Source organism: Neopelma chrysocephalum, unplaced genomic scaffold (genome assembly GCF_003984885.1).
Source record: "Neopelma chrysocephalum unplaced genomic scaffold, ASM398488v2 Primary Assembly neopelma1_155, whole genome shotgun sequence".
In the NCBI taxonomy this organism is placed as follows: domain Eukaryota; kingdom Metazoa; phylum Chordata; class Aves; order Passeriformes; family Pipridae; genus Neopelma; species Neopelma chrysocephalum.
Genome location: NW_020897817.1, coordinates 555,527 through 582,289, shown reverse-complemented (window position 1 = coordinate 582,289; position 26,763 = coordinate 555,527). Strand labels below are relative to the sequence as shown.

The following is a 26,763-nucleotide window of genomic DNA, read 5'->3' as shown; positions in this document are numbered from 1 at the left end:
CACACACACTCCTCACACACACACACACTCCTCACACACACACACACACACACTCCTCCCCGGTCACCCCCGTTACACCGGGGGGGGTCCCGTGTCCCCCCCTCCCGCGCACTCACGCGCCCCTTCCCGCGCGCTCGCTCGCGACGCCCCGCCCCCCTGCGCACGCGCGGCCCCGCCCCGCGCCAGGAAGGGGCGGGGCCAACACATCCCCGCCCCGCCCGGTGCTCCCGGGGCTGTCCCGGTGTGTCCCGGGGCTGTCCCCATGTGTCCCGCTGTGTCCCGGTCACAGCCCGTCCATCAGTGCCAGCAGGTCCTCGCCCTTCCCGGCGCTGCCCGGGCGCGGCTCCGCCACCTCCAGCTCGCCCAGGATGCGGGACAGCTCCGCCCGCCGACCCGGCTCCTGCGGGAGACACGCCGCGCTCAGCCCCCGCCGGGACCGGGGCGGCCCCTTGGCCACCCAACCTGCCCTGGTGTTTGTCAGGATTCCAGTTCTCTTAGTAAATAATCACCAGTTCCACCGGCCTGGCAGAAAATCGGCCACTAGTTACTCAGTGTAACTTACTTAACGTTACTGAAGTGAAATGGGAAAAAATGTATTTTTAAGTCACTGTTCTGGGTGAAATTCGGCTCTTGGCAAGGCAGGAGCAGTGAGAACCGGCGGTGAGAAACACAAAATGTACCTGTGTGGCTTCAATGTTGATGACCTTGTAGGACAAGTCCTCTGGTCGGGTCTGTGCAGCGTGTCTGGATGGAAAATGTGAAAAGGGGGGTTAATCCCATGAAGACATACAAGGCAATGATAAAAAACAGGTTTCATGAGGCTCCTGTAGGCCCACAGGATGCCCAGAGAAGCCTACAGGGCCAGGCTGGACAGGGCTTGCAGCCACCTGGTCCAGTGGAAGGTGTCCCTGCCCACGGCAGGAGCAGAACTAAAGGATCCTCAAGGTCCCTCCCAGCCCAAACCATCCTGGGATTCCATGAAGTTTGGACAATGACCCTAATCCTACTTGTCAAATTAATGTATCGACCCCAGTTTGGAGACTTTTCCCTGTCCTACATTTTTCTGTTAAGTGCAGAAGAGAGGGAATATCTCTGTAGCTGCGATTCAAAGCAGGTAAGAACATCCTGCTCGAAGGGCTGTGGAGAGATGTCTCTGTCCCTGCAGACAGGACCAAGCACAGCTCCCAGCCAGTGCCAGCAAGGCACACGAGGCACCTGGAGCACAACAACAAAGGGCTAAACTCTGCTGGTCTGTCCCTAAAGCTGTGGAGGGCCAGCTTTGGTCTCCAGGGCACCCCAGACCAAGCAGGACAAGAACATACTCCTCCTCCTCGTCGGTCGTGAACAAATTCAGCCGAAATCCCGTCTCGCCACCAGCAGGTTTCTGGATGTCCAGACCCCCCAGCAGCCGGGCCAGGAAGTTCAGCTCCTCCTTGGCAAGAGGGTTGGGCACTGTGTTCTCCTGCAGGAAACAGCAAAATGGTCCCACTGGGCAGTTACCAGGGAGATGGGGCCTGTGAATAGTTTTGTTTTCTGATATCCCATAAATGTCCTTCAGAGCGATACAAACACACTGCTGTGCTGTTCCTGGGACAGGCTGTGCAGATAAACCAGGAACCAACAGATTTATACTGGAAATGGCTGCTGGAATTTACAGTCCCAGGACAAGGTAATTTTCCAGCTAAACTGAACAGCTGAGAAATCTGTAAATCCAGCTTTGTTTCCTGAGGAGATTAAAAGAGAAGCAAGCACATCCTTCCATAAGCCTGTGGATTCTTTGGGAAAATGTGCCCTTCCCCTGGCTCCAAAGGGAGTGGGAAGGACTGGACGAGGCTCTGAGAACAACAGAAGAGCTTCCTTAAGTTACCCCATACCTGGAGACCAAGAAGTTGGCCAGTTCAACCAGTGACACGACCATGACAACACTGACCTTTGCACGGGCTGCCAAGTTTTTGGATGATCCTGCCATGTGTGTCTCCACTGGCCGACTCACACTGTACCTGGAGGGAAAAACACACAGGGAAGGAGTTACTGGGGTGAGGGACAGGAACTGAAGGGAGCAGCACAGGATCCAGGACTTTAGGACATTTTCCTGAAGCCTGTGAAGAGCTGCAATGAGAGGTTACAGCTCAGCCTGGTGGAGTATTGAGGCACTGAGGTGTGTGAGGGACAAAGCTATAAGAGGGAACAGTGATCTCCCTTTGGATGGAAAATACACAAACATGGAGAATTCCATGGTTAAATTAAATCACATTTCACATAACATGCAGCACCAGGTGAGAACACTCTTTACTCAGCTCTACTGGAGACACAAACCCAAGTTTTGCTCTTTCCCACAGCTCTTTATACACACTGTCCACTTGTGTCCTGGGGCAGGGCAGCTCCTGGTAACCAAGTCAGGCTGATAATGGCAAAAGAGGCAAAACCACACACCTCCTGAACAATCCATATCCATCAACACTTGGTTCAGGTTCCTACACAGGATAAAAATTACTTACATATTTGTTCCAAGTTTGAGGACTCTGTCGCCATAAAGCTCAAAAGATCCTTCCCTTTGGGGAGTAACGTAATTCCCAGCAGTGGTGAACTCAGTCCTTTTAACTTCCACTCCTTTGTGATTGAAAATCCTTAAAACCAAGGCATTATTGAAACATTTAGTAGTTTTATTCCTGATTTTCAGTACCTACTTCCTCTGCTTCCCACACAAGGGGAATAAAACCCTATTCTGTAAAATCTGCCTTTTACAGGATAAATTACTAATAGCCCATTTACTGGGATAGAGAATTCCAGAAGCAGCTCAGCATTTCATTGCTGGGGGACTTAGTCCTGGGTCATGCCCTTTAAATAGTATTTACTGGAGTTCAGCTCTTTGTGTGCCAGGAACAGCACTGGGAGGGGGCTCCTGAGGCCTCTGGGACCCTGAGCAGCCCCAGGCAGGCCCCGACTCACCTGATGAGCCCTGGCACCTCTGTGCCCCAGGGGACAGGCCCCGAGATGGGCAGCACGAAGCGCCCGTTGGAGTTCTGCACTTTGTCCTTCAGGAAGATGGAGACCTGCAGAGGAACAGCACAGCCTGGGCAAAACCAGCCCTCTGACCCCACTGCTCTGCAGGCTGAGCTTGAGCCTCCCTGCCCGGGCTGGGGGAGGTCTGGATGTGTGTGCACAGACTGTGATACCCAGCCAGCAGTGTGGGATTGTGTTTCAGAGGGTGAGAAGTGATCTAAGATTAAAAACATTATATTAAAAAGTATGTCCTGTTTATGCACTTGAGTGTGATCAGTTTATTCAGAGAATATTGAAGCTTCAAGCTCAGGCTCTGAGTTTCATATCAAGTTTCTAAAAGGAAAAGCAGATTTATCAACTAGCAAATTGTACTGGCAGAGATTCCTTTTTTCATAACATATCAGAATTATTCAGTATTATTGTAGTAGATCCATTTGTGAAATCTGAGTGCAATTACAAGCACATCAGGACGACTGAAAATCACAAGTAACAAACCCAAACCTGCAATGTTTGTAACCAAATCCCTCTGTATTCCAGCCCCAACTCCCTGCCATGAGGCTCTTACCCTGATGTGCATGTCCTGAAAGAAAATGAGGAGCGTTTGCCTGATGAGCTGGAATTCACCATCAGAGAGACAGTTGTATGTCTGGAAAAGGAAAACCACCACACAAGGCCTTGCAGTTGTTCATGTCCCACCCAGGGAAAGGGGGAAACAAGTGCCTCAGAATATTCTGATACACAGAATATACAGTACATTCTGATCCACTTGAAGCAGAGATGCTGTAAGGGTGCTGCTGGTCATTATCAGTAATTATGTCTGTGACTAAAAGTCTGATTTAATTTCTGCTGAAGTCAGTGGAGACTTAAATCAGGCTGAATAAGCAATATATTGATTTAAACTGGGCCAGTAGAAAAATACCTCTTGACTCACAGACATGTACAATGCAGTATTTAGTCTCTAAGATTAACCTGGAAGAGGTAAAAAAACATAAAATCAAACCACAGTGTGTCCCACCCTTTTTCTGAGGGTTCTTACTTCGATCAGCTGCCGGAAGGTCTCATCCACCTGGTTCAGAATGGCAGGGGACTCGTAGATGAAATCCTTGATGGCATCCAGGTGGTTGAAGGTGACCAGCAGGATGTCCCTGGGCCGAGGGCACAGCAGCACTTGGTATTTGAAGGCCATGGTCATCAGGTCATAGAGCTGCAGGAGAAGGGAACGGAGCTGGGGAAGGGGCTGGAGCAGCAGGAGGGGCTGAGGGAGCTGGGGGGGCTCAGGCCAGAGAAAAGGAGGCTCAGGGGGGACCTTCTGGCTCTGCAACCCCCTGACAGGAGGGGGGAGCCGGGGGGGGTCGGGCTCTGCTCCCAGGGAACAAGGGACAGGAGGAGAGGGAACAGCCTCAAGCTGTGCCAGGGGAGGCTCAGGTTGGACATCAGGAGGAATTTCTCCCTGGAAAGGGTGGTCAGGCATTGGAAGGGGCTGCCCAGGGAGGTTTGGAGTCCCCACCTCTGGAGGTGCCCAAGGAAGGCCTGGATGTGGCTCTCAGTGCTCTGGGCTGGGGGACAAGGTGGGCATCGGGGGGATCCATGGGCTGGGAGGGCTTTTCCAACCTCAGTGATTCCATGAATTTCAGCAGCCCTGACACCCAGGTGGAGGGTTCTCTGACAATCCTGCTCTCACCATTTTTCCCTAAATTGGCTGTGGATTTACTGTTTGCAGGCAGTGATTCCAACCCCTGCAGCTGTCAGTGAGTGTCAGTACAGGAACACAGACACTGACACACACCCTCAGAGGTGCACATTTTCAATTATATGAAAACATCCAATAAACTTAAACAATAATCTTAAACTTTAAACTTCTTAAAATCAAACCCTGAGCTCACAAATACTCAGTCCTAAGGCAGCTGGTACCACCATGGATTTCCCAACAGCTCCTTTGGCTGAGAACCATTTTTACAAAGGAAGCAAATGGAAAGAGGGCTGTTCTGAAATGGGAAAGCCAGGGATAGTTCCCAGCACAGAAGCTGGTGGGGGGCAGCAGGGAAGCCCAGCCAGGAGGGGGGTGTTACCTTGTCCATGCTGGCCTGGTTGAGCCTCATGATGGAGGCGTGGGCCAGCCGGTCGTACACCGTCCTCAGGGCCTTCTTGGAGTACAGCTCCTGGGGCTTGAACAGCTCCTCCATGAACTTCCTGTTGAACATGGTGCTGATGATGTCGTTCATCACTGCAAAGACAAGGAGGCTCCGCTGTTTGCTTCCCACCATCCCTGGGCTCCATCCCACACGGACACCGGGGGCTCCCACGGGAGCTCAGCTGGGAGAGCAGGGACAGGGCACAGGAGGGGGGACCAGCACCTCCCAACCCCACAGTCCCTGGGCCCTGCCTGGGCTGAGCCCAGGGGCACAAACCACCTGGGCTGAAGGCAGCAGGCCCTGGTTCCCAGTGGGAACAAGGCTGGCTCTGTTGCCCTGGTTTTACAGCTGTGGTTGGTACTTTTCACTTGTAAATAATGTTGTTTATAGGCTGCTCTGACATGTTATTATCTAGAAAAGCTCCAGTTCTGCCTCCTAAGGAAACTATTCTGCATCACTCCTGAGTTGTGCAGACTGCAGCTACTTGGCTGTGCCTGTTCCCCTCTGACACTGCCAGTCTATCTTTTCTCTCTCAGCAGAAGCTCCTGGATGACTCAGGGCTCTCTGTAGTCTTTATTCCACACAGATTAAAACTGGCAGGTATTTAAGGAAGCATTTATATCCCTGGGATCTATGTCAGCCCATTCAGGGCTCTCACAGCTGCAACACCTGCAGGCACTGAGTGGCTCAAAGGCAGAATTCCAAACCTCCTTATGTGTGGTTCATGTTTTATGTGTAAATTTGGACCTGGAACTGTTTTGTGACTTACTGAAGAGTTTGTAGAGCTCAGGAGTGCTGAGTGTGAGGGCTGTGCTCTGGATATCGAGCTTTTAATGCACAGAAAATGGAAAACATTTTGCACTGGTTCAAGCAGATGCAGCATCTGAGCTTCTGTGCTGGATTGGACATTCTATTATCTCCCTGACAGACTCTGCAGAGTTATCACCAATAAACATTTATTTCTCTACCAAAAGAATGGTAAATGAAAATGCCAGGTCACACAGATTACTGGACAAGCATGGATTTTCCTAAGCAGGTGACTGTTCCTGAAGCCCACAATGCCAGACAATCCTTGGGGATTAGAAAAATCTCAGAATAAGTAATAAAAAGAGAAGGAAAAAGAGAAAAAGTGAACACAGAGACAGTGGTGGTGATCAGTGCTTTGAACTGCTGCCCTAATGATTCCCTGGGGGGTCAGACATGTGGCTTTTCACACCTGCCCTACACCAACAGCCAGAAGAAAGGTCATGTCCCTGTCACTCCACCTCTTCCGACAGGATTAACTCCCTGGGAACATTCCTTTCAAATAAGTTGTCCATAAAACAATCCCTACTTGCAACCTGAGGCAGAAGTCCTCACTATTTCATGGAGAAAAATCAAATATTATTAGTATCTATTTCATTTTGCAAGGAATCAATTATGAAAAAAACTAAGAACTTTAGCCTTATACACCTATCAAGGAAAGTATTTTTAAGCTGCTTGTGTGTGCTGCCCACAGAAAGGCTTCTCCTGTCTTTGCAGAGTCACAAATAACCCAAAACACCACCAGGAGACAGACACCTCCCAGTATGGTGATTTTTCAACGGAATTGAAGCTCTGTGTGAACCACACACCCAGTCTGACATAAATTATCTTCTAGAATTAAAACCTCTTGTGTGGGCTATAAAAAGAACCGGGAAAGACATAAAAAAAAATCACGGTAAAGGGCAAATCTCACACAGTTTGACAATAAATCTGTTCCATGTTCACTGATGACACAGCAAAGATCCCGGGGAGGCCCTGGGGAGCTGCTCACACCAGTGTGGCCATGGCAGGGGACACTGGAGGGCTGGCCCAGGACATGGCACAAGCAACACAGCAAAAAGCAACTGAGCAGAGAGGGGGGGCATCCACTGGGGTGGGAGGAGGGAAACCAGTACAGCCAACCAGGCAACCTCTCCTTGCTTTGGATGGGATAACATGGAGCATGTCATGAGATATTAAAGGCTGGAAAAGGGTGTTCTTGGAAACAGGATGCAATGGTAGCAAAAATAAGCTGGGGCAAACCCCAGGATATCAGTGTTTACCTGCAGTGAACATTAAACCCTGCCACAGATGCTTATTTTGAAAAACATGAACCATAACCCTGATCTCTGGTAAGAAAGGGCTGCTCAGAAGGCCACTGGGGGTTCTGCTCCTGCTCACTCAGCAAAAACCTGAGATTCAAGAGGTTCATTTCCTCACCCATCTCTTCAGCACAGCCCTTGCTGGAGGCTCCTGTTCCGGGCAGATTCCAGAGGGAAGCATGTTCACCCCTGGGCTGCTCCCCTGCAACACCCGCGGGTCAATCCCACCCTCGGGATCATCCCAGGCAGGAGGAGCTGGGCTGAGGGGCACCTGCTCCTTTGGGATCACCAGCACGGGCTGGGAAGGAGGCAGGATGGGAATGCCTTCAACCTTCCCTGGAGTTCACCTGTCCAAACCCTGAGCAGTGAGTCAGACAAGGCCTTGGAAAAATGGAGCTTGCCCAATATTCCTGTATTTCAGCAGACAAACCCCCACACTGCTCACACGATTGCATGCTTGCATTGAAACAATGCCAAAGAAACACAAACTGTTTTGACAGGAAAGGCCATTCAGATAATAAGTTTTGATCCATTTACAGTCTCTGTTAAACCAACAACTGATTTTTGAGGCCGTATGACTTTGAGACATTGCCTGTTTTCTCTCCAGGTGCATTCTAAGGCCCAGGTGAGCATTCCTGTGGATCTGTGACCCTGCCTGGAGGCTGCAGGAGCAGCCCTGGGGGTCAGGCAGGACCAGCCCCAGGTGAGCCCGTGGGGTTGGACTGGTGCATGCAGCCAGCAGTTACTGTACCTCGTTTCCTGTCCACATCTGTCCATTCATCTACACGAAGCATATAAAACAAAACAGCATTCGAGACGTGAGAACAAGAGTTGCAAGGAGAAGAAAAGAAATAAACTAAAAAAAAAAATAAAAGAGAAAAAAAAAAAGAAAAGCTAACTAATGGATTTTGTCTCTTCTCATCAGCATGTGGCACTGGAGAATCCTGCCCTCCCCTCAGATAAAACCCTGCTGCTTCAAAGCACATCAAATTTTACCCTTTGCATAGAGCTTGGGAAGTTTTCAGTTGCATTTTAAGTGAACAGTGTTCGAGTGAACAGCTTTAAGCATTAAGAAACACTTCGGTGTGGATGAACCACATCTCAGTGAAATCAACACCCAGTTTTTTGGAAGATAAATATCCACGTGTGGATAAACTAGAACAGATCCAATTCTCCTGCTGAGAGATTACATCCACCAAGATGTAATTTAGTTTGAACTCTAAACTCAGCCCTGTATGAACAGCAGTAAACTTTTGTCAAATCATTCTCTCAGGACACACCATAAATAAATAATTACAAATTACCCCCCCACGATAATATGATAATTAAACCCTTTGTTGTTTGGCATTTCATACAGGACAGGCAGAAGGGATAAACACAACAACCTCTTCAATACTGGGCTCAAATCCAGTTGATTTTTTATTAAAACATCCCAAAGCTTCCCCAGGTACATTCCCCATCCCACGACAGGGAGCTGCAAGGACTTGTAAAGCAAAGCTGTAGTGATTTAGAGTGGAAAACAAAGAGGTGCTGGGCTGTGAGCTGGAGTTTGGTGCCACATATGAAGGCACAGGGCTGCACAAGGATTTTGGCCAAATGCTGCTTGAGAGATCGTATAAAAACCAGACAAGGGTTTCAGGAGCCAGGCTTGTGTTATTTGACTTCAACACAATTTCATATCCTGCTTCTGCACAGGCATTACGAATTTATTCCTGGAAACTCCTTCCCGTTGCAAAGTGACCTGATCTGCTCCGGACAGTTCAGAACCTGGGCTGGCATCACCAAACCCTGAGTTATTCTGAGCCCAAAAGCACCTTTCCGAAGCTTTAACCCCCAAACCAAGCCCAGAAACACCGACGGGGCTCCAACCCCTCCTTGTCTGCGAGAAATCTCCCAAACCAGCCCCGGCAGCACCTCCGGGATGTCCCCGCAGAAACCTCCCCGAGCCCCTCGGCTGCGGGACAGCACCGAGGGTTAATGACCGCGATAATCACCGTGGCAATTAATTACCGCGATTGGGCCCCCGCCCCGGAGCGGCACTGACGGCACAGCGTGTCCGTGTGTCCCGGGACCCGGCAGCGGGGGCAGAGCCCTGCCCGGGGGGGGGGGCACCGGCACCGGAGCGGCCCCCGGGACCCGGGAGCGGCCCCCGCCCGGCGCTCACCTTTGCGCGCCTTCTCCCCCGGGATGCTCTGGGCGCGCAGCCGCTGGTCCAGGATGTAGAGCATCTCGCCGCCCAGGTTGAGGAACAGCAGCGGCAGCGTCCACACCGACATGGCCCCGGTACCGGCCTGCTCCTGCTCCGGTACCGGCCTGCTTCTGCTTCTGCTCCTGCTCCGGTACCGGCCTGCTTCTGCTCCTGCTCCTGCTCCTGCTCCTGCTCCCGCTCCCGCCCCGCCGCCGCTCCCCGCCCGTTGCCCGGCAACCGCGGCCCAATGGCGCGGGCCCGTCTTGGCGCGCGGGACACGCGTGCGCACCGGGCGGGGCCGCGGGGACATCCCGCCCTGAGGGGACACGGAACCCCCACAGTGCCACGAACCCCGGCAGTGCCACCCCCGGCACGGACACGGGCACGGACACCTCCCACAGCCCGGGGGGCTCCAGCCTGGCCTGGGATGCTTCCCGGCATGGGGCAGCCGCAGCTGCTCTGGGCAACCCCTGCCAGGGCCTCCCCACCCTCCCCGTCCAGGACACCGCAAGCACCAGCCTGAAATTAAACGCCCAAACCGCTCGAAGCACTCGCTGCCCTCCCCAGGCGCTCAGCTCGGCGCGGGCACCACATGAGCACAGAGGCCTCGGGTCTTTGGGCACGTGTTTATTGTCAGGCTGGCTGTGATGCTACACGGGAGTTCCCTCCTGTGTCGGCTTCTCCTGTGTCGGCTTCTCCTGTGCCTGGCCCTCCTGCCCCTGCCCCTCCTGTGCCAGCTTCTCCTGTCCCTGCTTCTCCTGTGCCAGCTTCTCCTGTGCCTGGCCCTCCTGCCCCTGCCCCTCCTGTGCCAGCTTCTCCTGCCCCTGCAGCCCCCTTGCCACCCTGGCTCTCGCCTGTTGCTCTCTCTGCTTCAGCCTCTCTGCTGCTTTCAGCTTCCGCGCCTCCTGGTACACCTGGGGGAGCAAAAGGTGAGACAGGGGTTGGTGAAGCTGCCCGCAGAGCTGCTCCCCGTGCAGCCTGCTGTGGGCAGAGCTGATCCACCACAGGCCAGATCAACTCCTCCCTCTGCGTCTCCTCAGGGCTCTGGCCAGCCCTGCTTTTGGTTGTGCTCAGTTATACCAAGTTCTACTTTAGTTACACCCATGTATTCAGAGCAGACAGTGGGTGCACCCACACTTCGATTCCAAACTGCCATAAAATTATCTCCTGTACCGATTCCCACTCCAGGCTCTGAGGAAAAAACAGCTGGTTTGAAAAATACATTTTTGAGCAAACAAGTAGCACAACCTGCAGTGCCTGAACACAGCACATGTGTCACTGCCCAGGACACAACCGTCCCTCGTGGAGCTCTTGGCTGAGCTCAGGCAGTTCTCTCCAGTCATTATCAAACCCAAAGCCTGGATTAGGCCTCGGCAATCAGATCAGCCCTTTCTGTCCTAACTGTGCCCTCCCCTGCAGCGGTGTTTTCCCAGCCCAGCTCCCCTGCCCCATACCTTGATGCAGAAGGCCTTCTTCACCAGCCAGCGCTTGGTGACGCGCCGTGTGTAGGGCGGGGGGAGGCTGTACTGGATGTCCAGCTGCTTGCAGGTGTTCTCAAAGGTGTCGTAGCGCACCCGCCGCAGGTACCCCAGCAGCTTCTTCCGCTTGTCCACGTCCATCAGCATCCGCCGCTTGTTGTTCTTGTCCTGCAAAGCACCCGGGGCTCACTGGCCTGCAGGGACACTGCCCTGCCATCCCATAAATCACTGAGAACAGACTGGGATCAGGCTGAAAGGGAACCACCAGGTAAAGGACAGGGCCTCAGAACAGCTTGTCTTGGCAGGTGCTGCGAGTGTGTCAGGTCAGCACAGGGAGATCCAGGAAGATTTCATTTACTTTGCACTGGAATTGCTTTCTCCGTTCTGTGGCTGCACCTTCCCCTTCTTCCCCGACCCCGAACACTGTTTTCAGCTTATGTGCAGTTTCAGGTGGTGGCAAAAGCTGCAGGGAAGGTCTGCTGGCTAAAACCTGCTGCCCCTGAAGTGTACTGCTCCAGAATAACACAGAGGCATTTACCTTCGTTTGGCCAGAAGTCAAATGTGAACATAACCCGTGACTTGGCTCTGTCTGACTGTCTGGTTGTTCTCTGGAAGGGAATGTGTGCAGCCTGAGCCACACCACTCAGGGCAATCCCTCATGGGAGACATTTCCCTGTCCTACAGGAGTGATTTGTGTAAAGCACAGGCTCCAGCCAAGGAAGTCTAAAAGGTCTCTGTGCTGGAACACTTGGTACAGCTTCTGGCTTGTATAAAACCTGAATTCTGTTCTGTTTTACCCTTCCAGTTTTCACGATTAACAAACAATTACGCACTTGTTAATCCACTTCCCACCTTTTCCCCTGCATAAAGAACCTTTAATAACTTTTATTCATAAACTCAGTTGTGACGTTTCAGATTTGGGCCCGAACCCAGGTAGCTGCAGGCAGGGAAGTGGCTGTTGGGACATTCACACAGCCCTGCCCACCAAACCTTTCCATGAGCAGCACCAGGACAGACTCTGCTCTTTGTCTCTCACTGCAGCTGCTGCAGTGACACATTAATTAGTGAAAACTAAGCAGTGAAGCCACATCTGCAGGGAGGAGAAATGGAGCTCAACTCTGCCCAAAGGGCTCTGCTCAGCCATTTCCTCCAGCAGTAACAAACCTGAACACCCTCCACGCCGAGTGGGTGAGAATCCGGCTGTGCCTGAGCCATCAGCTCCCCACATTGGCACCAGGGAACAGCTGGAACTGCTTCATAAACCTCCTTAGGAAAGCCACAGTCCCCGAAATTAAAGTCCTTTTGTTCTAAACCAAGAAAACCACCTGAGCGGCTGCGGGGTGTGGGCCCAGATCCCCGAGTTACCTTGGGATGCCTCTGGAGGTGCTCCTCAAGCATGCGGATCCTGGCAGTCAAAATTGCAACTGCGAAGAACAGAGTGAGCTGGGTGAGAGCAGCAGCCTTCCCAGGGGATCCAGGATCATCTGCCCTCCCTGAAGCTGCCAGCTGAGCACTGCTGCTCCCGAGGGACCCACAGCACCACGGCAGACACTGCCCACCAAACCACAGCACACAGCCTGCAGAGCTGTCACTGTTAAGAGGCTGCTCAGTTAGAAGGGAAAATTTTAACAACAGATCCTAAAAAATTTATCTGTGAAATTCCTCTTGCACTCAATTCCCAGTGATTTTACATTCATTTCACCTCATGTGGTTCAAGCTCTGGAGGAACAGAAAGCAACAAAGGTGTTTTTTTAACAAGAGCACCAGGCCAGCTCTGGTCAGGGCTCTGGAGGGAGCTGCTGGTGGCACCCTGAGGAACTGCAGGGCTTTACTGATGATGAGGAAGTGCATCTTGGTCAGTGCAGCGTGGCCTTTGTCCCTGCACTGTCCCCACACTGTGCTTCAGCCACAGCTCTCCAATGCAAAGGGAAATTTGAGTTCCATGGATAAATCTGGTTCATTCTGGTACCAGATGCAGCTCAATGCTTCATGTCTCAGGGGCACTCCAAGCAGAATAATGCACACGCTGCCTCTGGAGGGTGGATGTGGAGCAGGAATTTGGAAGCACCCCTGCAGTCTCTGCCAGTGAGCATCCACTGCCTCTGCAATGCTCCCACACCCGGAGCAGCCCCCCAGGGCATCCTGCCTCTCCAGTGCTCTCCTGGAGGAGATTCTCCTAAATTACACAGCCCACTGGAAGTGCTGGGGTGGAAACAGCTGAATAAAGGCAGAGATGTTTCATCTGCCAACAATATCCTTCCCTTTTAAACTTGCCTTGCACCTCAAAGGAGCCGTTGTCACTGGGAGACCTCCTGACCTTCTCCACCAGCTGCTGCTTCTTGATTTTCATCTTCTCCCTCTGTGGGTCACAGGAAAGAGCTTGTCACTCTCTCAGGAACACTAAAGGTCAGAGATACCAGCTCCCTCCACAAACACACAGGTAAAGGCTTTGCATTTAAGAGCTTTACTCAGGGGTTTTACATCCTTTTAAGCTGAAGTGACAACCAGCAAGGAGCGGTGAGATCTCTGTGCCACCTTATTATCTGTTTACTTTGTTTTCTGGGCATACAAAAGTAAAAATAGCTTGAAGAACATCTGCTGACCAGTGCACTGGTTTCTAGAACACAGGAGGCCAACCACAGGCAGCAACAGAACACAGCTCATCACCCCAGGACTGCTGAATACTTTCTTCTCTCATTTTAATGTTCAATTATTATCCTAAAGAAGACGGTGGGGTAAACTCTAGAAGCACACAAGAATTATCAATCTCATGTATTCAATCACCCCAGATTTGCAGTCACTTAAAAATACAGTAACTGAAAGGTATTTAACAACACAGACAGGTCTCACGCAAACGTGCTCACTATATCTATTTTTTTCCCCCAAGCAGAATGACACTGACCTGACTTGCCATTTCCAGGGACAACAGCCTTCTCACTACATCATCCACGCTGCAAGGAGACAGCAGATCAGTTTATAAGCTAGAATCAAGTCTATTTAACAAAAGAAATGAGCTCAGGTTTTCAGAACAGACTCACTTTCCTCAACTTTAATTTATTCTACAATAGAGTAGAGTACTACTCTCACATGGAGTAAACAAAGACCTCCCACAGCCCTAATCACTGACTGTGTCTGTAATTTGACTTTCAAACTGACTTTGTGATTTTTGTGCCCACAGAGCATTAATCAGTTAATTACTGAGCAGGTGACTGCATCCACATGGGGTGGTTCTATGTAAGATACAAAGCTCTGGAGAGAACAGCCATTCCCTCTCCCTGTGTCATACCTGTTCATCACTGGGAGATTGGCATAATCCTTCTTCAGCATGGTGGGAGGGAGGTCATCCAGCTGGCTGGGGATGTCTACAAAGAGGAGGCAAACATTTGAGGAAGAGCAGGACGGAGCCAGAGCTCTGAGCTGGCAAACTGGATCAGAGGAAACTGTGTGCTCCAAACAAGACAGAGAACTGAACAGATCCAGCCAGGCTGGCAGGAATTGAGTGAATAAAACAGGTTCAGTCTCTTCCCTTCAGCACTCAGGACTTACAACGTGCTGTACATGGATTTACAGAGTCCACTGAGCTCAGAGATCACAGCATGGTTTGGGTTGGAAGGGACCTTAGAGATTATCCAGTCCCACCCCCTGCCCTGGGCAGGGACACCTTCCACTAGCCCAGGCTGCTCCAAGTCCAACATGGCCTTGGACACTTACAGGGATGGAGCAAACACAGCTTCTCTGGGCAACCTGTGCCAGGGCCTCACCACACCCACAGAGCTCCCACTACTGGCAATCACTGATTTTCCCAAATTCGGGAGCTGCTGAATGTTCTGGGTGACTTCTGAGCAAGGAATTATTTCTGGAACGATTTCTGTGCCATGGGGGTACAACTCTGAGCACATCAACAGTACAGCATTGGTCCTGTGGTCCTGACCTACCTTTCTTCCTCCTTGTCACAGGTCTGGCATAACCCCTGGCTGCCTGGAGAGCAGGGCTGCAGGCTGGGTGGGAGAAACAAAGAGTTACCAGACTCGTGTGCACATCACACATCGCTCAGGTTGTGCAGGGGCAGAGCACTGAGGCTCTCCCTGAGCAGTGACCATGGCTTTAGTGCTGGGGCAGTGGGGACAGCTCAGCGTGGCTCTCACAGAGCTGTGCCCGTCCGAGCCCCTCAGCTGGGCACGGAGCAGCAGCACAGGCTGCAGAGCAGGAGGGCTGCCCTGCACAAATGTGGTCACTGAGAGAGTTTAAAGTGAGGAATTAACTCCAGTAACGCCACGAGTGGGGTGGAGGGGCTGCTCTGGGCCCCCCAGTGTCAGAGCTCAGGGCAGCCACCCCTGGGGACAACCTCTGTGTGAGCGCTCATCATCCGCCTGCACCGAGTCCTTCTTTGACCTTTCAGGAACAAACTCTTCCCGCTGCTGCTCCGGGCCCCGGGAATGGGGTTATTGCCCTGTTCCTGCACCGCGTTTGCAGGCACAGACCCGGCAGTCCCTGACCTGCCTGCACAGGGGGCAGAGGGGCCCGGGGGGCTCAGACCGCCCCGGGGCCCCTCAAGGTCACCCGGCTCTGTCCCCTCTCAGGTGTGTGGCCCCGAGTGGCCCCCGGGCCACCCCCGGACTGCCCCTTCCTTGCACCCTCAGCTCCCGCCGCGGCCCATCCGCCGCCCGCTCCCCAATTCCTCCACCGAGCCCCGCTTCCCCTTCCACCCCCCGTCCCCTTCCACCCCCCGTCCCTGCCGCGCCCCCCGCGCCCCTCACCGGCCCGCGCCCTGCCCAGCGCGGCGGCCCCGCCGCGGCCCAGCAGCGCCAGCATGGCCGCGCTCAGCGACACTCCGCCGTGGGCGCCGCCATCTTGCCCAGGCACGGCGGGCGAGCGCCGAGACGGGGCGGGGCGAGCGAGCGCCGAGCGCGCCGATGGGAGTCCCGGTCCCCATCGCGGTCCGCTCCCGGTCCTTGTCCCGGCCCTGTCCCCGCCCCTGTCTGGTCCCGGTCTCTTCCCTGTCCGCGTCCCCGTCCCTGTTCCCATCCCCATCCGCTTCCCGATCCCGCAGAGGCGCCCGGGTTGTTCTCAGCACGTTCCTGTTTATTGCGGAGGGGTGACAGGAGGGGACACACAGCGCGGGATGGAGCCGGGCAGCGGCGGATCCCGCATCCCGAGTCCCCGGTGGCGGTGGATCCCGCATCCCGGGTCCCCGGTGGATCCCGCATCCCTGGTCCCTGGTGGCGGTGGATCCCGCATCCCGGGTCCCCGGTGGATCCCGCATCCCTGGTCCCTGGTGGCGGTGGATCCCGCATCCCGGTCCCCGGTGGCATTCCCGGTGCCGCCGCCCGGCTCCATCCCGCGCTAGTCCGCCCGGCACTCGTGCAGCTCCTCGGCCCCGCCGATGCGGAGCCCCTGCAGCAGCGGGAAGCTGGCGGGGGGCTCCTCGGGGACCCACCAGTCCCCGGCGCCGTCCCCGCGGCCCCGCAGGTTCTCGTAGAAGCGGGGTGCGGGCTCGGGGAGCAGCCGCTGCCCCCGGTACCCCGCGCCGCCCACCCGCGCGTACTGCACGGGCTCTGCGGGGCCGTCCTGCCGCACGTAGGGCCGGGGCAGCGCCGAGGGGGCGGCGGGCGGCCCGGGGGGCTCCTTCCCCGGCGGCTTCCCCGGGGCCCCTTCCAGCACGGTGACGGTGGAGATGGTGGCCGGGCCGGGCTCCCTCGCGCCGGGGACCAGGAGCGGCTCCTGGGGGCAGCGGGAGGTCACAGCCGGTGCCACCTGCCCCCGGTGCCACCCGCCCCCGGTGCCACCCGCCCCTGGTGCCACCTGCCCCCGGTGTCCCCCGGTGGGGAGCAGGGCTGGGGGAGCGGCCGCCCCGGTCTCACCTGTGGCAGCACTGCCGGCACCCACTTGCCCAGGCTGCTGTTGGCGGGGTCGGGGACGCTGGGCCAGAGCTGCTCCTTCACTCTGGGGACCAGGGGACGAGGGTGCTCAGCCAGGGGGGCTGGAACGGGCGGGCTCGGGGCTGGGCTGGCTCCTGCCAAGCTCACGGCGGGATGTCACCACTCCCGGGACCGCCCTGTCCAGGGGCTGCTGGGGCAGCCCAGCCCGGGACAGGGCTCCTGGTACTCACCTCTCGTTCTTCTGGAAGCAGATGAGCAACAGTATGAGCAGGAGAAAGGCCAGCCCCAGGGTCAGGAACAGGAACTGGATCTCGGTGTCATCTGGGAAGTGGGACAGGGTCACAGGGAGCTGCGGTGGGCACCGTCAGCTGCGCTGTGCCACGAGGCCGGGGCAGGACCCCGGGGTCTGGGGGTCCCCTCCCCACGTGGCTGCCCCCCTCACCAAGCACTGTGGTCACCAGGGTCAGGCTGGTGCCGTTGGTGCCGCCGGCAGCCGTGGATACCATGATGTGCACCTTGTACAGGGTGGAGGGCCTCAGCCCCCGGATGACAAAGGAGCTGAGAGAGGGGTTCACGGTGGCACCTGGGGACACACAGGGCTGGGGTGGAATCCCCTCCCCTGCACGGCCCCTTGGGTCTCTGCTGGCAGCACCCGACCCTCTCTGAGGAGGGCACAGGGGCTGCTGATGCCCACACCCAGCACCTCGAGGCAGGACAGAGGGCACGGGCAGGACTCACTGGCCACGTCGGCCATGCTGTTGGCCCAGAAGATGGTGTAGTTGGTGATGAAGCCGTTCTGCACCTCCACTGGCAGCGGCTCCCAGCACAGCTCGGCCTCTGACTTGCTGATGCTCCTCAGGTGGAGCTTCGGGGCGTAGGATGGTGCTGGAAGGAGCAGGACAAGGCACCGGGCGCTGAGCAGAGCCACTGCCTTGGGTGGGAACTGGTGTGGGGGGGCTCCCACTCCTGAGGTGTGGGCACCAGGCCCTGCCCCACACCGTGGGGCAGCAGAGAACACCTCCAGAGACGAGCCAAACCCAGCCCTGCAGGCTGAGCTCTTGGGCACGGCCCCTGAGCTGGGGCTGTGGGGGAGTGCCCGTGCCTCCTTTCAGGAGGGCAGAGGCTCGGTGTGGGGTCCCGGGGCAGCCCCGGGGGGCACACGTACCCCTCTGCTGGGAGTAGGCTGCGGTGTGGACAGGCACCCCAACGGCGTCCTTGTAGAGGGGGTACAGGGAGATGTTGTACCGCTGGAAAGGCTCGATGCCATCTGCAACGCAGGGCAGGGGGGCCGAGCATTCGGGGCTCTGCTGCCAAGACCCCCCGGCTGTGCCACCCCCGCCCCACAGCACCAGCCCACCCTGCCCTGGGAGCGGAGCCAGAGCAAGGAGGGAGGGTGGGGGGTGGGCTCGGGGCAGGGTTTGGTCAGGACGGGTGTCAGCCCCCCAAGACAGCCAACCAGGGGGGCAGGGACCACCCGGCAGGGCAGGGACCCCCACTCACACTGGATGAGGGCTGCGGTGGCCGCCCCATCACGCTCCATCTGCCAGCAGGCGCCGCAGTGCCCGGGCTCCGATGTCACCCGCTGCCACTCCAGGACATAAGCGGCCACCGGGGCCGGCGGTGCCTCCCAGTGCACCCTGAGGCTGCTGATGTCCCCGGGCACAGCTCGGAGCCAGGCCAGGGGCTCACCTGCGTGGGACAAACAGCCGGGATGATGGGAGACGGGAGCATCCTGCATCACCCCCACTGTGCCTCCCACCCCAGAGTCAGCCCTGCTCCTCGCCCTGGTTGTGCACCCCATGGCAGCCTGTCTGGGGGCAGAGCAGAGCCCCTCGGGGGGCACACAGAGGTTTTGGGCACTGCCCTCACCTTTCCTCTCCAGGAGGACAACCTCGGTTGCCGGCGACTCTCCGGCGGCGTTGTAGGCTGAGAGATAGACCCTCCTGGTCCTCGCGGGCGCCGAGAAGTTGCACTCGGTGTGGGTGGTGTTGCAGACCGTGGGGGGGTCCCTGCCCCTCCTCCTGGGGCTCAGGGTGACACGGTAGCCCAGCACTCGCCCGTTGGCCTCGTGCCGCCGTGGGGCCTGGGCACAGGGGGATGTCAGTCCCTGCAGGGATCTCAGTCCCCGGGGTGATGCCCCTGCAGCCCCCAAGTGCCCACCCGCCCCCGCTCACCTTCCAGCGCAGCTGCACCTCCAGCCGCCCCCCTGCCCCGGCCGGCTGAGCCCCCCACCAGGCGTCCAGCTTCCCTGAGGGGGCTGCAAAAGGAGGAGCTGAGAGGGGCCAGTGTGGCCGTGCCCCAGCGCCGTGCTGCCTGCCCGGGCAGAGGGGACCCCTGGGTGACTCTGCACCGACCTTTCTCGTGGGTGGTGTAGTTCCTGCCCGGGCTCCACTCGCTCCAGAAAGCCAGTGCTGAGCTGCGCCGGCAGCGCAGCTGGAAGTGGTACCGTGTGCCGAAGAGGAAGCCGCAGCGCTGCGCGGTGCCGGCCCAGCCCACGATGCCAGTGACCTGGTGGCAGCCAGAGTGAGGGCTGTGCTGGCTCCTGCCTCGAGCAGGGGCTGGCCCTGGTGTGGGTGTGAGGGGACACCTTGTTGTCCCCCTCCCACACGAGCACTGGGAGCGCAGGGAGGGTCCCGGCTCCTGCCCGGTCCCAGCGCCCCAGCCGCGCTCACCAGGGTCCAGGCGGGGTCCTCGGGTGCCCGGTAGCGCAGCTCACACTGCAGCTCCATGTGCTCCGTGCCCCGCGCCACCTCCCAGGCCAGGGCAACGCAGTCGGTCTGGAAGGGGATGGACTGGATGCTCCTCAGGGTTGGGGGGTCCAGCTTGGCTGGAGGAAGAGCAGGAGAGAGCTGGAGAGATGCTGTGGTGGGACCATGGCCTCACATGCGTCTCTTGTTAATGCCAGGAGCTGCAGATGGGGTGCAGCATCAAGAAATGGCAAGAAACCACCCCGAACCATTTAGGAAAACAGCCTGTGGCAGGGGACAGGAGATGGTGCTGAGATGGGGCAATGCTCAGGAATGCAGCACTGGCACTGCTCTGCATTAATGCCTATGAAGGGAAAACAGATTTCGTGGGGCTTGGTGTCTGGAAGGCCCCACATTTGGGTCTGCCCACAGGTGAGAGTGTGGCACAGCCACGGGAGGGCTCAGCTGGTTCCCGGGCAGTCCTTCCCTGGGCCCAGAGCAAGGAGGATGAGCCGCTCCATCTGGAAAGGCTCCTTTTATAAATAGTTTATAGGCACCGGATCCATTATTAATAGACCTGCTGAATAAATGGGTAATCAATTGCTGGAGGAGCTGTGGAGGGCAGCAGGTCAACCGGCAGCTCATAACCCGCCGCACGCGCTGCTCGTGCAACGCGGCGCTGGCACCGATCCATCCCGGCAGGACATCCATCACGGAACCCGCCCGGGAAATGTGACCTCAAACCCGACCTGCTTTAATGGCACTTTAACACCCCTGTCACCGCTGACGAGCTCCCCTGGCCCCTGGCCCCTGTGCTGTCACTCACCCACGTCCATGGGGTCGATGCAGAGATGCTCCGACTCGGCCGTGCCCAGGGCGTTGGTGGCGGACACCCAGATCTCCATCTCCCGGTACAGCTGGAGCAGCGGGCGCGGCACCGTGCAGTGGCTGTGCCCGCCTCGCGGGGTGCAGCCCGTCACCGCCTGGGCTCTGCTCCTGCGGCAGCCAGAGGAGTGGGCTCGGGGTCCCTCCGGCAGGGGATGGGGCTTGGTGAGGGTTTGGCAGGGGAACCGCAGCCCCGGGGCTTACCCGGCACACTTCAGTGCCACGCTGGTGGGGAGGTGGCTGTCGGCTCCCTGCTCCCACCGGCACGTCAGCCCGTAGTCGCCGAGGTTCAGGACGCAGCTGAGGTTGAGGGGCTTTGCAGGAGGGTCTGGGGGGAGAGCGGGCGGGGAAGAGCCTGAGCAAGTGCCCATCCCGGGTGGGGAGGAGGGTGACAGGTGGCAGCGGCACTTACAGCCCGCCCTGATCTCGGCCATGCCCACGCGCTGCTTGGTCCCGTTCCACTCCACGCAGCACCATAGCCTGGCCTGTGTGTGGTTGAACTGGGGCAGGGTGAGCTCGGACACCTCCGTGCCCCCCGGGCCCTGGCGCTGGCTCCCAGCCACGGGCTTGTTGTCCAGCATCCAGCTGATCCGGACCTTCCCCTGCTCCAAGCCCTGGCAGAGTTCCCTCTGGATGGTGCAGGTTGCTGTGACAGCCGAGCCCAGGGTCACGACGGGCGAGCCCACGGCCACCGAGGCGCAGCCCAGAGTCCCTGCAGGCAGGAAATCATGTCACATCCCGGGCACGGCTGTGACAAAGCCACCTCAGCTTCTTGGTGCCCAGGCAGGACAGAGGGATGAGCCTCTTCCCTTAGACGGGCCCCCCAGCCCTGGAGAGGAAGAGCCGGGCGTTGGGCAAGCTGCCAGCACGTGCCAGGCCCCATCCTGCCCGTGCCCGCTGTGCCACTGCTCTTCCTGCCAGCCGGGATGGGCACGGGGTGCTGGGGACAGCACAGGATGGGCCCCACTCACCGCCCGGGCAGAGGAGCAGGAGCAGGGAGAGCTGGAGCAGGGGGGGTGTCCCAGCACGGCGCCTGGCCATGGTCTCCTCCGTGGCTTTGGCATCACCTGGAATGGAGAGAGCGGCTCGTCCCGGGGGTCGGCAAGGGCTGGGGGCGAGGCGGGCCGGAGGAGCCGGGCTCCATCGTTCCCGGCGCTTCCCGGAGCAGAATGTCCTTTAGCTGTCAGCGCCAGCCTCTCCCCAGCCCTTCCGACACCTCCGCCCCCGGCTCGGCCGCCCCCGCAGCCTCCGGCGCGGGCAGCGCAGCGGAGGAGCTGGGACGGGGGTCCCGCCCCGGCCCCGCTCCCCACCCCGGGCACAGCACCCCGGGCACAGCACCCCCTGCCCGGCCGCAGCACGGGCTGAGTTTATCTCCGCTATCTCCAGCCGCTGCCGGGCACAGATTTGCGGTTTGAGGGCGGGCGAGCGCTGGGGCGGCGGAGGGCCATCAGCTGGGGAGGGAAGCGAGTGACCGACGGCAGCACAGCGGGGCCGGCCCGAGCTGCGGGGTCCCCGCTGTCCCCCTGCCCGGGGCTGGGAATGGCCCTGCCTCTGTCCCTGCCTCTGTCCCTGCCCGGCCACCGGCTCATCCTCTGCCCCGGCCGGGTCCCGGCCGTGTCCCAGGAGGGGCTGCCTGTGCTGTGCCCAGTTTTGGGTACCCACAGCTGTTCCCTCCCCCCCAGCCCGAGCCGACGTCCAGAGGGAGATGAGGGACTCGAGCGTGGGAAATGGGACAGCAGCCACCCCCGAGCACCCAGCACGTGCGGCTGTCCCAGGCAGGGGACAGGGCAGAGCAGCCACAGACAAGGTGCTCAGTGGGACCTGAGCACCGCGCAGTCGTCCCTACCTCGCCCCCATCCCTACCTCGCCTCCATCCCCGCTTCTCCTCCGTGCCCGGCGTGTCCGGTCCGCGCTCACCGCCCGCTCCCAGCGCCGGGCTCGGGCTGCCGGGGGCTGGCCGTGCTCAGCCTGTTTGCTAACATGCTGCTTTCCCCGTTAGTTCCTCAAAACCAGGGCCGTTAATTGCTGTGACGCTCTGGAGAAGGTGATTGCAAAACACTTCCCTGAAGGCTGCGACCCCCTCTCCCGCCGCAGGCAGGAAAGCCCAGGGCACACAGACATCCCGAGCAGCGCCGGCCCCCACCCCGCCCGCTCCAGCAGCCCGGACCCGGACCAGTTCCTCACTGCTGCTGCCCTGGGGCCACCAGGCTGGGCTGGGGGACACGGTGGAGGACTTGGGGGACAGGTCCTGCAGGGGGACATGGGCTGGGGACGTGGGCCTCAAGGAGCAGGAGGCAAACCCAGCTGTGGCTGCCAGTGCCATGTGGTGCTGCCTGGGTGCAGCTCACAGCCCCCAGCCCGTGTCTGTGTCCATGTGCATGTGGTCCAGCTTGCCCCAGAGCGAGGGGACCCACAAGATGCCCAAGGGCAACCCATGACCTGCCTTCCCACCAGTGCTCCCAGTGCCGACCATTTACACAGGTTATTCCAGCAGCTCCTCGCCCAGGGCTGACCCGGGGGCTCACTGGCCCCGCAGGGACCCCCATGTCTGGTGGGCCGGGGCTGGCACGGGGGGCACCCAGGGGGTTGCCCAACCCACCACGCACTCACAGCCTTTGCAACCACGGCGGCTGTTGTGCAAACGGGTGTTTACTCCAGGGCCGGGGCTGTGTGTCACCTCCATGGGACGTTACAGAGCTCACGCAGCCCCACGCTGCCAACCGAGGGCCCAGCACAGCCCCCTGGGAGCAGAGTGCCCTGGGGTGGGGGGAGATGTGGCACTGCCTCCCGCAGAGGGGGATGGCCAGGGCCTCTGACCACCGAGCTCACAGCTCCCACAGCCCAAGCAAAGGCGTTTTCCCCCAAATCTGCCCTGCCCAGAGGGGGCCGTGCTGCTGGCAGGGGTGGGCTGGGGGCTCAGCACCCTGGGCTGGGCCATGGGGTCGATGCCCACCGCTGGCCTGGGCCAGGGGAGCTGCCCTCGCAACACCTCCCTGGGGTGGAGCAACCCCCAGTGTTTGGGGAGGAAGCCGTGCAGGCTGTTTACCAGCCGAGCAGGAATATCCGTGGGTAGCCATGGAGACGTGGGCATCTCCGTGGGAACTGAGGGCGTAGCTGCAAACACCCAGCTGGACTCTGCAAGCACTGGTGGGGCCCCCACGGGGTCCGTGCTGGGATCCCACGTCCCAGCCTGTGGAGGGGACCCCACCTGCCCCCGGCCTCACCCCATCCCTGCTCCACAGGGAAAGGGCCTGTCCCGAGAGGCTCCGAGCTGTGCCCTGGGAGCAGGGATGGAGCAAGGATGGAGCAGGGATGGAGCAGGGATGGGGTGGACCTGCCTCCTTGACACTGCTCTCGGTTCCCGTTCAGCTCTGAGTCACCCCCACAAGCCCTGGGATGGGACAGGGGACGAGGGAGGGTGCAGGATCCCATCCCTGCAGAGCCTCTGCAGCCAGAGCTGTGGGGCCTGGCCATCCCAGGGGCAGGAGGGTGCACGGGGAGGGGGCTGCCAGGGGCAAGAGCCTGGGATGAAACCCGAGGGTCCCACGGTGAGGCCGTGGCTGTGCAGAGGCAGGTGGGGACACGGGCTGTGGTGTGGGATAGCACGGGGAGCACAGTTTGGAGGGAGGGTGGGTGAGGGCTCATGAGGCAGGTTTTGGGGTGGGTGCTGGGGCAGTGGGTGCTGGGGCAGTGGGTGCTGGGGCAGGGGGTGCTGGGGCAATGGGCTCCCAGGCCATGGCACAAGAGCCTCCCAAGTCCGAGGCCATCAGGCAAGGGGGAAGGTGAAAAGGGGAAGCGGGCGTGGGGCTTTTCCTGGGTTGCAGAGCGTGGGATGGGGACTGATGGCACTGGGCAGCAGCCCATGGACAAGGCCAGACCCCAGGGACAGCTCTGGTCACAGTCCACAGGCAGCAGCCCCACATTCAATGCCAGGAGGGGTCTCAGCTGCCTCCGTGTTGCCAGTGCTCCTGATTCCATCCCTGCTGGGTGGATCACTGCTATTAAGCAGAATAAAGCACATTCCTGGTGTGTATCAGCTCTGCTGGCAGCAAGAACCGGCCCCCCCAAGGGCTTTTCCCTTTCTTCTTTTCATTCCCTAAAAAAATAAAATATTGCCAGTCATGTAAGATGCAAGATCTAAGTGCAAAAGCTGCTGCAGTCTCTAATGGATGAGGAGAGCTGGTTAATTGCTGCTCAACATGATTAATTCAAACAAACCCCCCTGCTCAGCCCCCAGCAGAGGGGAGGGAGCGGAGGGTCCCTGCCAAGCTGCCCCATGGGTGGGCAGATGTGGTCAGGACGGGACCCTCGACTCGGGGCAGCAGCACAAGGGGACACAGGGGAACAGGGGGAGCCCAGGCTGCCACCATGGAGCTGCTCCAGGGATGGGAGCCCAGCTGGGACCCTCCTTTGTCTGCAGGTCTCCCGAACCCCAGGGATGCCCCTGTGCTCATCCCTCCGTGTGCCACCACCGGCTCCTCCCCGGGGAGGAGGCTGCAAATTGGAGAGGATTGATGGTGGGGGGCTGAGGAGGGCTGACCTTGAACAGCTCCCAACACATTCCTGCAATTAACGAGGCAGGAGGATTAATTTCTGCGTGGCAGATCTGGGGAGGCCCCGGTGGGCACGGGGAGGGGGAGGAGGGAGGGATGAGCTGCCATTATTCATCTCTGATCTGTGACACACCAAAGGGATGCCAGGGCTCGTCTGGACAGAGTGATCCAAGGGGTGCAGGGTGAGAGGGAGAGATCTCCCCTGGGCCCACCTACCCCTTGCCTGTCCCTGAACTCCTGGCTCTGCTGCCCAGGAGGAGGAACCTCCCCATGCCCAATGGCCCAGCCCTGTGCCAGCACCTCGTCCCCTGCCACTCCTGGAAATTCCCACTCCTTTCTGCTGAGACACTCCAGAGCCCATGGAGCATCTTGTCCTTCTGCCATTGCTGAAAAGAAATCTCCCTTTGATGCTGTCCCCCACCAACCCACCAGGGCAGGGGGGTTTTTGCCCCCACCCCATCCCTCACCACCCAGGCAGCACCTCTGAGTCTGATCCCGGCTGCCACATGGCCCCTCCTGACACTTCCCAGCAATCAGGCTGCAAGCACAGCACTATTATTTTTCTGCTCTAATAAACACCTCTGACAATAATAGAAAAAAATCGGCTTTCATCTGGAGAAAAGGATACCTGGGAATTATTTACTCAGAGTCAATAGCGGCGGGTGGGGGGGCCGCCAGCCCAGGCAGGTGCCAGCAGCTGCTTGTGGCTGCAACATTGCATGGAAAAGGGGCAAAGCCCTCTCAAGTGATCCCCCCTTGCTCCTGCTCCCCCATCTTGGCTGTGCTGATCAGGGGAAGTCTCCTCTTTCTCTGTCCATGCCACCCTGGGACACGCTGGCAGTGGAAGGTACAGGGGGGCTCTAGGTGCTTGAGCTGTGGGGTGCAAGCCCAGCTCGGAGCTGGCACCTCTCCTCTGCCCCTGCACCTCTCCTCTGCCTCTGCTGGGGTCTGTGAGAGCAAGGAATGCACGGTCCATTGAGCTCATCACAGAGGCAATGAATGTCTGCTCCGAGAGGCTCCGAACATCCCCGCTCGGAGCCAGTGACACGGGGAAATAGGAATCCAACCAAGCGGCCTCCAGAAGTGTTTTATTCCCCATTATTTTCATTAGCTGCCTTGTAATTTGATTTGTCCCTCTCCTGCTGCTGGCTGCCTCCGTGGCCAAGAGCAGTGACAATGAGACACCGGCAGGAGCCCCGGTGGTGCTGGGGGGGGTCGGGAGTGATGCAGCTCCCCCGACTCCAAGTTTGTGCCCTGGGAGAGGGGACTGAGCTCTGATATTGCCCAGATCTCTCACCCAAAACCCCTCGAGGCTCAGGCTGTGGTTCCCAGCACTGCCAGTGCTCTGCCTGGGGGGCACAGGGTGAGGGCCCCACTGTCAGCACCTCCTGTGCCCCTGCTCCTGCTGACCTTCCATCCCCATTATCCACAATTTCCTTGAAAGCTGTCAGGCCTCGCCGGGGCCCCTCTGCAGATGAAGAGAGGAGGAAACAAGCAGGTCTGCATTTATCCCACTAGAAATTAATCCCCCCCTTCTTATTTAAAGGTATCAGTGAATGAGGCCAAGTTGTTAAGTGACAAAAGAAAAATGATTCTTGCCTTCCAGGGTTATTAAAATCATGTTCTACAATTTTAGCAGCCACAAGGAAGCCCAGATAATGACAGATGATGATAATCCATCTCCAGCACAGCCTGGTCTATAATGATACTGCCCATATCTCTTGTATTACCACCAATTACTCAGCGTATAATGAAAATGTACATCCATTCTGGGGAGCTGCGTTTGCTGCCTCTGGATCCAATTTCTCCCTCTCCTTCCCCCGGCCCTCTCTGGCCGCAGCTGGAGCCCCTGC

At 58.2% G+C, this 26,763-nt stretch overlaps 4 protein-coding genes across 7 annotated transcripts in view; all 4 read right to left on the bottom strand.

Moving 5' to 3' along the window:
* Positions 1-153, bottom strand: part of LSM10 (LSM10, U7 small nuclear RNA associated) — a 1,153-nt gene extending 1,000 nt beyond the window's left edge. Inside the window, exon 1 of one of the 2 annotated variants that reach the window (XM_027701249.1) lies at positions 117-153. The gene's annotated coding sequence lies outside the window, so the exon portion shown is untranslated. Of the gene's footprint in view, positions 1-51; positions 69-116 lie in introns of those variants that run through there. The other variant, XM_027701251.1, reaches the window with a different exon arrangement.
* Positions 154-190: 37 nt separating this feature from the next.
* Positions 191-18,950, bottom strand: OSCP1 (organic solute carrier partner 1). 2 transcript variants are annotated; one of them, XM_027701245.1, is made up of 12 exons: positions 18,946-18,950; positions 9,405-9,531; positions 7,992-8,021; positions 5,073-5,227; positions 4,040-4,207; positions 3,569-3,649; positions 2,950-3,053; positions 2,499-2,627; positions 1,931-2,000; positions 1,323-1,462; positions 681-744; positions 191-400 (listed from the first exon to the last, which is right to left on the bottom strand). In XM_027701245.1, the coding sequence occupies exons 2-12, from the start codon at positions 9,514-9,516 to the stop codon at positions 284-286; spliced, it is 1,170 nt and encodes a 389-aa protein (XP_027557046.1). In that variant the 5' UTR covers positions 9,517-9,531; positions 18,946-18,950; the 3' UTR covers positions 191-283. The 2 variants fall into 2 exon arrangements, with proteins under 2 accessions (XP_027557046.1, XP_027557047.1); XM_027701246.1 differs by lacking the exon at positions 7,992-8,021 and having other exon boundaries at positions 192-400.
* On the bottom strand, positions 10,036-15,744 carry MRPS15 (mitochondrial ribosomal protein S15). 2 transcript variants are annotated; one of them, XM_027701248.1, is made up of 9 exons: positions 15,664-15,744; positions 14,842-14,904; positions 14,193-14,268; positions 13,809-13,857; positions 13,181-13,265; positions 12,272-12,330; positions 10,883-11,074; positions 10,217-10,342; positions 10,036-10,126 (listed from the first exon to the last, which is right to left on the bottom strand). In XM_027701248.1, the coding sequence occupies exons 1-9, from the start codon at positions 15,716-15,718 to the stop codon at positions 10,079-10,081; spliced, it is 753 nt and encodes a 250-aa protein (XP_027557049.1). In that variant the 5' UTR covers positions 15,719-15,744; the 3' UTR covers positions 10,036-10,078. The 2 variants fall into 2 exon arrangements, with proteins under 2 accessions (XP_027557049.1, XP_027557048.1); XM_027701247.1 differs by having other exon boundaries at positions 10,036-10,201; positions 10,247-10,342.
* The window catches only part of CSF3R (colony stimulating factor 3 receptor), a 59,109-nt gene continuing 48,541 nt past the window's right edge, over positions 16,196-26,763 (bottom strand). Inside the window, exons 3-17 of the mRNA XM_027701244.1 lie at positions 21,329-21,424; positions 20,770-21,069; positions 20,562-20,685; positions 20,299-20,468; positions 19,458-19,612; positions 19,140-19,293; positions 18,960-19,042; positions 18,655-18,868; positions 18,286-18,474; positions 17,951-18,052; positions 17,524-17,670; positions 17,228-17,368; positions 17,016-17,106; positions 16,768-16,849; positions 16,196-16,627 (exon numbers count right to left, since the gene is read on the bottom strand). Coding sequence (XP_027557045.1) covers positions 16,250-16,627; positions 16,768-16,849; positions 17,016-17,106; positions 17,228-17,368; positions 17,524-17,670; positions 17,951-18,052; positions 18,286-18,474; positions 18,655-18,868; positions 18,960-19,042; positions 19,140-19,293; positions 19,458-19,612; positions 20,299-20,468; positions 20,562-20,685; positions 20,770-21,069; positions 21,329-21,398 — 2,400 coding nt within the window. The 5' untranslated portion in view covers positions 21,399-21,424 and the 3' untranslated portion in view covers positions 16,196-16,249. The remainder of the gene's footprint in view (positions 16,628-16,767; positions 16,850-17,015; positions 17,107-17,227; positions 17,369-17,523; positions 17,671-17,950; positions 18,053-18,285; positions 18,475-18,654; positions 18,869-18,959; positions 19,043-19,139; positions 19,294-19,457; positions 19,613-20,298; positions 20,469-20,561; positions 20,686-20,769; positions 21,070-21,328; positions 21,425-26,763) is intronic.

Coding starts and splice junctions, on each gene's coding strand:
- OSCP1 (XM_027701245.1), bottom strand. CDS start 9,516: ATGTCGGTGTGGACGCTGCCGCTGCTGTTCCTCAACCTGGGCGGCGAG. Junction 3,650..4,039: donor CCTTCCGGCAGCTGATCGAA/GTAAGAACCCTC, acceptor TTCCTTTTCCAG/ACATACAACTGTCTCTCTGA. Junction 2,001..2,498: donor CTCAAACTTGGAACAAATAT/GTAAGTAATTTT, acceptor TTTTCCCTCCAG/GTACAGTGTGAGTCGGCCAG.
- MRPS15 (XM_027701247.1), bottom strand. CDS start 15,718: ATGCTGGCGCTGCTGGGCCGCGGCGGGGCCGCCGCGCTGGGCAGGGCG. Junction 13,858..14,192: donor AATCTCCCAGTGATGAACAG/GTATGACACAGG, acceptor GTCTCCTTGCAG/CGTGGATGATGTAGTGAGAA. Junction 10,343..10,882: donor AGAAGGCCTTCTGCATCAAG/GTATGGGGCAGG, acceptor TTGCTCCCCCAG/GTGTACCAGGAGGCGCGGAA.